This window comes from Falco cherrug, chromosome 19 (assembly GCF_023634085.1).
Source record: "Falco cherrug isolate bFalChe1 chromosome 19, bFalChe1.pri, whole genome shotgun sequence".
Taxonomy (NCBI): Eukaryota; Metazoa; Chordata; class Aves; order Falconiformes; family Falconidae; genus Falco; species Falco cherrug.
Window position 1 is genome coordinate 5,693,907 of NC_073715.1, and position 8,343 is coordinate 5,702,249.

At 53.5% G+C, this 8,343-nt stretch overlaps 1 protein-coding gene across 1 annotated transcript; it reads right to left on the reverse strand.

Annotated features, from left to right (window-relative positions):
• Positions 1 to 719: 719 nt before the first annotated feature.
• On the reverse strand, positions 720 to 1,873 carry LOC102047922 (exendin-3-like). The gene is made up of 3 exons (XM_005443298.2): positions 1,773 to 1,873; positions 915 to 1,067; positions 720 to 795 (listed from the first exon to the last, which is right to left on the reverse strand). The coding sequence occupies exons 1-3, from the start codon at positions 1,871 to 1,873 to the stop codon at positions 720 to 722; spliced, it is 330 nt and encodes a 109-aa protein (XP_005443355.2).
• Positions 1,874 to 8,343: the final 6,470 nt, after the last annotated feature.

An 8,343-nucleotide genomic window follows, 5' to 3' on the forward strand; every position in this document is an offset into this window, starting at 1 on the left:
TGTCAGGAACCAGCTGCTAGCTTTATTTATTTTTATGGAAAGCTGCAGGATCTGCAGTGCTGCGGGAGCAGTTACAGTGAAAATGAATCCACAGAAATCCAGGTTTGAAGGGAAGGCTGATCCCTGGTGCAGACATTAGGAGGTGACTGGGAAACACCGAAGGGGTTAACGTGGCTTCGAGTGATGGATAAACCTTGCTGTTGGTGGAGGGGTCCCACATCCCCAGGCTGATGGTGCTGGAAAGCGAATGCCTTGATTTGCCATTTAATTGTACCTAAAACCCAAAAACCAAACAGCTTCATGGAGTAGAAACTTCCTCGTGAAATCACTTCAGGAGCTTTTAAACTGTGATGGTGATTTGCTCATTAGCAAAAGAGCAGCCGCTTTACTTTGACAAGACCAAAACATGGTATTATCTCCTATAAATGTAAATGATCCCACCGTGTTAATGCTGCAATGAAATGTAAAAGCGCAGTGAGAACAAAACAGTCTCATGCAATGTTATACAATTAAATCCCCCCCAAACAGCTTAATTTTCTTGGTTTTATTTTATTGCAGGTAAGCACTGGAGGATCCACGTGAGCCAGTTAAAATGAGAAACAGCATCAGGTGTGGGGAACCGCACTCTGCCTTTGCACCAAACCCACTGATGTGTGGTTATATTTTAAAATTACTCGTTTATTTGGTTTTAATTGGCCACGTTTGCTATTTAGGATGACTTACGCCAGCAGTGGGAACATGGCTGGGAAGGGCATGCTGCGGGGCTCCTCCTTCAGGTACCTCTTCTTAGAGCTACTGAAAATAAGAAAACTCCCAGGAGAAAACTAAAACTGCACTGCTGGTTGGGATCAGGGGCTCGTGGCGTGGTGGGAGGTGGTTTCCCAGTGTAGTCCCATCCCCCTCTCCCCTTTTACCTGTAGCGCTTGGTGTTGATGAGCCAGTGCACGAAGTCCTTGGCCTTCATCTTGTCCAGGTAGCGGGTGAAGTCGCTGGTGAAGGTGCCTTCCGAGTGCCGCTTGAGGTTGGATGCGAAGCTTTGGGCGCTTTGGGATTCGTACGAGTGCCACCTGCTCGGGAGAGAAGGACGGGGGGGGAAAAAAAACGTGGTATAATGCACGTCGTGCAATCCTGCACCCCACCTGCATGAGGTCCCCAGGGCAGGGGCTGCGTCCTGCAAAGTGCTTTATTGTGTGGAGCATCCTCCAGAAAAGCTGTAAGAACACGTGAAAATAATTTGCAGTTTCAGAGAGGTCTGCCAAGCCTGGCCAGGGTGGTTCCTGACATCAGCTCTATGCAAATGTCCTATCCCATATTATTTGCCCTACATCCTGCTCAGCTGCAGTGGGTTTGTGCCTCTGCCCTTACTCCCTGCTTCCCGCTCCTGAGAGGGAGTTTGGTGCTTCCCTGAGGTTTAGATCAACTCCAGGATGGAGAGCTGATGCTGAGGTTCATGGCAGAAAGTACCCAAAGGGCTTTCCTCCCATGTGGCCACCGGCATGGAGTGGGGCTCAGCACCGTGCCCACAGCATTGCCCTGCCCTGTCTGGTCTGACACAGCTGAGAAATCTTGGAGGGGTGTGGGGGTGTGTGTGGTGGCAGCATCCCTGTGTGTGCTGGTAGAGAGCCTGGAGGGAGCTTGTCCAGATAAATACGAAGGAAACAGGAACGTTGCAATAGTGAGGCTGTCCCAGCGGTGGGAGAGCCAGCAGCGATGGGAGGGGAGGAGGCTGAGCTGCTCCCACAGCCCACCCCCGTGCCGGCAGCGCCCCATACCTGGACATGTCACCCAAGTCCTTGGGGCCCATCTGCCACGCTGCCGGGATCAGCACGGCAAACACCAGCCCGGAGAGGTACAGCCACCGGACCATCGGCATGGGTCTTCCTAGAGAAGGCAGAAGTTGAGATAGAAATGTCCGGGGCTGTGGTTGCCACTGATGCCCCAGTCCGTGCGGGAGCCCCGGCAGCATGGCACGGGACAGATCCAGCATGAGACAACCTCCTTCCCAGGTGTCCCGGCAGCATTTTGATGAGCGCGTGTGAAAATAGCATCCTCACAATTACCCGCTGGCACGTCTGCCGTTGCTTAGGCGCAGGCACATAGCTGCCAAAGGGGTTTGTGTAATCTAAAGAAATAATTCTTTGCAGTAAAAACTTTATTACAAAGCTCCCCTTTTCTGTCTAGGAGCGATATTTCTGTCTTGAGCTTATCACCAGAGTGCTGGAGAACTTTCCTCACCATTAGCTGCTCAGAAAAGCAGCTTCCAGAAGAGTTGCTTGATTAGAATTTTACATTTCTTATCTTTGCTGGCTGCCTTAGGAGTTCAGGGGGAGTAAAATGCCACCCCCCACCCTTTATTTGCTGAAAATCAGACTTTTTGTGGCCTATCACCAAGCACTTCATTACTCTGGTTTGATTTCTTCAGAAATTAGTAAAGAAGGGAGGAAAAGGCACTTACCTTCTGCCAAGACAACCGTTCCCCTAAAGCAAGATCCTATTTTCCTCCTCCCAGCTGGTTGTGCCTAAACTCTTCTCCTTACCAGTGCTTTTAAGCTTGTTAGCAGGATGCTAAGAGCTGACGGTAGGTCATCGGTACCCCTGGTTTTAGTTGGATGGGTCATTATGAATCATTACAGGATTTTTTAAGTGGAGCTGTTGCAAAAAATATCGTTGTTGCCGTATTTTTTCAGCTTACGCCTTCAGCGAGGTGGTTGTTTGTTTTTTTTGTTGTTGTTGCTGTTTCTCTTATCTTTTCTATTTTTTAACACTTCTTGGACCAAAGGAGTGACCTGTTGGTTTCCTCCTTTCAGGTGAGATGGCCTCTTAGTGCCACAGTGCATCTTGCATGGAGAAATTATTTCTCTGCCCTTTCAAACGCCTTGGGTTTGAGTTAAAAAGCATTTAGAAAAAAAGCCTCAGCAAAGGTGTAAAAGAAGCACTTGGGTACCCAAGCACTTGCTGCTAGCTTCCTGCATGGTAAATTTGGGTTACAGCTCATCAGCTGGGCAGACACCACTTTTGATCCAAGCCCGGTTTTGTCCCCGAGGCCAGATCTGAAATTGGGGCCATTCACCACCGTTTCTTTGATTTGGGGTTGACAGGAGGCACCGTGGGTGGCCGCTGATCTGGGTCAGCGCTTTCCCTGTGGGACATCCAGGCTTAGCCCAGGAGCTAGAGGAACAGCTGGGACTCATCAGGCCAAGGACAACACTTTTGCAGGGGCATCTCCTGGGAACTTGGGCTCATTTTTTAAAATCTTGAGGCCAGCAAAGGGAAAAAGGCTTGAGAAGAGCAAAACTGAGGGTCGCCCTAAAGAACCAGATCTGGCCCTGGAGAAGAGGGTGCTGGCAGCCCTGGGTGGACATGGAGCAAAACCCTCAGGTCCCTGGAGGTTCTGGGAGGTCAGGTGAGCTTTTGAGGGCTCATCATTCAGAGGACTGATGGCAGGCTGTGTTTCTGGAGCAGTTTTGGGGTATCTGGGGAGCTCTTGGCTGAGGAACATCTATGGTTCAGTGCTCAGGGGGCTAAATGTGCCCTTTTCACGGCAGCATGGTTGATGGGCAGAGCAAAGCAAGTCTTAGGAAGCTGATCCGTGCTTCTCCCTCACCCAGCACCAGCCACCAGAAGAGAGACAAGGCTCAAAGTCCTGATTTTCTGCCCTTTACTGTCCTCTTCTCCTGAGACCTTTCTTCTTGTGGTTGCGTAATTATTATTATTCTACCAAAGAGATTTCTGTAATTATTGTCACTGTCAAAATGTGGCTGGTGTTGAGGGGACAGTCATCTTGAAGAGCCTTTTAATTAGGTCCAACAATGGCCTTACAAGAAAGCCTGACATCAGAGGAGGAAGGTATGAGATTAATTAGCTCAACCTTCGGAGGAGAGGTTCGGATCTCCTACCCATCACTTGGATGAGATATTTATTAGTGCCACCAAATTAGCTCATGATGACAGTGTTTGTGATATCCCCCTGGCCCAGGAAAACAGATGAGCTATCTGCAGCGGTGGGGGGCTCGAGAGAAGAGAAATTCAGCTCAGCCAGTGCAGTGCTTGTTGGTCGCTTCATGGTTTTCTTAGTGGTGGCTCCCAGCGTCGGAGTCGGTTGGAGACAGAACACTTTCTCTGCTGTCCATGGGTGATTTTCACCGGCCCATTGGGACGCGGTGGTCTCCCCTTCCCAAGTGTCCTCTGTGGCCTTCCATCTGGGTTGAGTTGCTGGTGGCTCTCCCACCCTGGAGGACTGCACATGGGGGCACGAATGTGTGTTCTAAGATGCACCGCAGGTTTTTGTAACATTTTATGACTTGGAGAGGTTTTCGTGGACAGCAGGTGGCAGCCTTCCTCTGCCCATCCTTCCTCTGCCCGCCCTTCCTCTGCCCGTCCTTCCTCTGCCCATCCTTCCTCTGCCCGTCCTTCCTCTGCCCGTCCTTCCTCTGCCCGTCCTTCCTCTGCCCGTCCTTCCTCTGCCCGCCCTTCCTCTGCCTGCCCATCCTTCCTCTGCCCGCCCTTCCTCTGCCCGTCCTTCCTCTGCCCATCCTTCCTCTGCCCGTCCTTCCTCTGCCCGTCCTTCCTCTGCCCGTCCTTCCTCTGCCCGTCCTTCCTCTGCCCGCCCTTCCTCTGCCTGCCCGTCCTTCCTCTGCCCGTCCTTCCTCTGCCCGCCCTTCCTCTGCCCGCCCTTCCTCTGCCCGCCCTTCCTCTGCCCATCCTTCCTCTGCCTGCCCTTCCTCTGCCCGCCCTTCCTCAGCCCGCCCTTCCTCTGCCCATCCTTCCTCTGCCTGCCCTTCCTCTGCCTGCCCTTCCTCTGCCTGCCCGTCCTTCCTCTGCCTGCCCGCCCTTCCTCTGCCCGCCCTTCCTCTGCCTGCCCTTCCTCAGCCCGCCCTTCCTCTGCCCATCCTTCCTCTGCCTGCCCTTCCTCTGCCTGCCCTTCCTCTGCCTGCCCGTCCTTCCTCTGCCTGCCCGCCCTTCCTCTGCCCGCCCTTCCTCTGCCCGTCCTTCAGCGGCCTCATTGCTGGGCAGCTCCCGAAACGCCCCGTCTGTCCCTGCAAGGACCGAAGTGATGTGATATGCTTCTCTTGAAGGATGGAAGAACCCAGGCTGGGGGATGCTGGTGGTGGCAGCACAGTGGTACCACAGCCAAGCTGGCTTTGGTTCCAGTCCTTGCTCTGTGTGCATCTTTGGAGAAGCACCTTTGAGGGCACAGGAGCATCCTGTGCTGATGGAGCATGGACCAAAGCATGGACCAAAGAAGTTGATAAGGGAAGGCTCATGAATTGTACTCCATCTCCACCAACCCTCAGATAAACTCATCCATACCCTGTCCGACTTTTGGTGCATTGTCCCATTAAGTCCCACCAGGAGCAGCTGTGTGGCCGACCTGCCCACCTCTGTGTCCTGGGCTCTGCAAGCATGGGGAGAGGCAGGAGGAGCCAGGCTGCTCCGGTGGGGATGGTGGCACAATGGCCGTGCTGGGCTGTCCGAAATCAGGCTGTAAACAAGACGAGTTTATGCTTAAGCCTGCTCTTAAATTATAACACAGACCTGCTGAGCCCCATTCTGCCAGCAGCCGGCTGGCGCACGGGGGCTCAGCTCCCCAGCCTGGTGCTGAGGTCTGGCTGCCGTCCCTCGATGCCTGATGCCTCCATGCCACAGCCTGAAGGCAACCACAGAGCCACCACAGACACATCAATCCGCTCCAGTACTACCGTCCCGTAGCTGCTGGTGCAGCGTCACATACCCAGCGATAGTTAATTTTGGAGGGATTTACTGCAAGCAAGGAGGAATAAAGGCTTTGGCTTCACCTTCTTGGATCCGCTGCAAGGAGACCTTCATTCCCCACAAAGGAGCATTTCAGTGCAAGAGAGAAGGGGATGGAAAAGCCCTCCCCTCCCTGTGTCCCCCCCCCATGGTTCAGAGCCCGGTGCCCTATGAGCCGGTGCTCTCCATCTCATCGTCTCCACGGCCGAAGGTGGTGGTGGGGTGTCCCCCGCTCCCCACCACTGATTGGAGGCAGTTCTGTCCCTGCGTGTCAGGGCGTGCTGCTCGCCGTGGCAGGGACTGCTGCCAAGCCATAACTGGGCAAAGGACCTTCTCGGGTCGGTGGTTTGACCTGAAACACCTGCAGGGTGATGCGGGGTGCACGGTGTTGGTTTCAGCATCTTTAGGGCTTTTTTTTTCCTGTGTTTTGCTTTACAGGTGTTTAAGAGCAAAGGGAGGGCTGTTAAAGAAAGAGATTCTGTGTTCCCAGCAGAAATTTGGCAGCTCTGGAGGGTCGTGGATTATTTTCCTGCCTCTTTTCCTCTTGGTGCATGCTTTTTTAGGTAAGAAACAGTATCTGCCTTTGATGCTGCAGAGTCAAGGGCCTGCAGACTCCTGGCTTGTGCTCATGGCTGACCTTAATGCCAGGGAAGAAGAGTGTGGTGGGAGGCAGAGGTGGTGCCAAGCTACGTGGCAGGCTGTGACGAGCTCATTTGGAGACATGAACCCTTAAGAACAGGGGTCGGTGCCATGTAGCCCTTCCCAACATCAAGCCCAGGCTGTGCCTGCCCCGTGGTGGATCTCCATTTTCGATGACTCGGTTACTTTTCTCCCTTTGTTGCTAAGGCAGCAGAAGGAAACGGTGTGAGATCCCTCTTGCCCCCAGCTCCCATTGCTCTCCTGTCCCCAGGCATCGTTCATGAGCACGAAGTGTCCACGATACACGCACGGCAAGGCAAGCCATTGGGTGCCAAGGGCATGCTTCCCACTGGGGAACTTGAACGTGAGCCTGGAGAAGTGGCAGCAGCTTCATTAGCAGATGCTTGAACGAGAAACCAGCTTGCTCCAGTGCTGGGCTGGGGGGTGGGCGAGCTAAAGGGGAATTGCAGGTAAAACACGTGGGGGTCAAGCAGGGGGCTCTCCCATGTGGGGTCTGGACACCTGGTGGGTACCAGCCATGGTGGCACTGCTGCAGGAGTGTCCCTGCTCCTCCTCGTCGGTGGGAGCTGCTGGTCCTCGGGGATCACATGAAGGTCAGGTCCCAGGCTCAGTCCTTTCACCCGGGTTAACTAGCACGTTGTGCCTCCCTGGGCTAAAGCACCAGCAGTCAGCCTCGGCAGGTGGAGCAGGATGCAGGACACCTGGCTGCACCCTGCCTGCCTACAAAGCCTGATGCTTGGTCCCTCTGTGGTCTCCAGTTCTGCTCCCTGGCCGCCCCCCTGTGCTCTCCACATGATGCTTTGCAGCGAGAGGTGGGTGCTTCCCTTTCCCTTCGGGAGGAGAGCGGGTGCTGAGCGGTGCTGGGTGCTGTTGGGTGGTTTTGAGCAAGCTGTGGGTGCGCTGAGCTGGCTTGGCCCCTCGGGGCACCCTGGCCCAGCACCAGGCGATTGCTGGCTCATGCTGGAGCCCTGCAGGAGCTGAACTGGGGCAGCTGTGGGCAAGCTATGCTGGGAGCCCCTGGGGCGATGCCCGTGGGGCTGGATGGCTGTGGGAAGGTTTGGCTTGATGTGCCTTCAGCCTGCCAAAAACCCCGATTTAGGATCTGGGTGGGTGGTGGTTTTTCCAATTGCCCTCCTTTATCTGAGACAAAGGAGACTGTGGTTAATGGTTTATTTCTGCTAAATGTCCCCTTGGCTTTGAAATGTGGGAAACGTAGTCAGGTTTATTTTTTTACCTGCCTCTTCTTCCTGCCCATAAATAAAAATCTTACAGACCCTAATGAGACAAGTTACCATTGTGCGTGGACTAAAAAGTCCTGAGTAGAGGCTGGAGCAGATGTGGCAGAGGTTTTAATTTCACCCTCTTGATTTCTCTGGGCCCTTAGCAGGCTTGTGTGTGATTAAATAACCCTTGACTTCTCAGCTTTGCAAAACATCCCCTGTTAGAGACCTTCTTTGGCTGTTTGCAGTGGCTTTTAGTTTGGCAGCAACTTTGGTACCAGACTGATGAAACCTGATCGTGCCATAAATCAAAACTTCTTTGCATTCAAATGCAACAATTAATCCTGGGTGTGTTGGTGCAATTAGATGACAAATTATGCCTCAAGATTCACTTGCTTGTTTATGTAGAGAAGCTGTGTTTGCTCAGCCGGGGATGTTTGGCTAAGGTTGTCAATCTACCCCAGGGGATGTCGAGTGATAAACCTGGGGAGCTGCACCCTGCTGCAGCTGCAGAATTCGGACCCTTTGGCCTCAGCAACTTCACCCGGACGCTGCGGGGTTGCCTGCCCACTCGCACCAACTGCTTTTTGGCAAGCTTGAATTGTCTGAGCCCTCCGCTTCCCTGAGGTGTTCGTGCAGCATTAAACCTTGCAATGCTCAAGCCATGTACAGGAGGATTTGAGCCCTACCAGACTGGGGTGGGCATTGCCTCC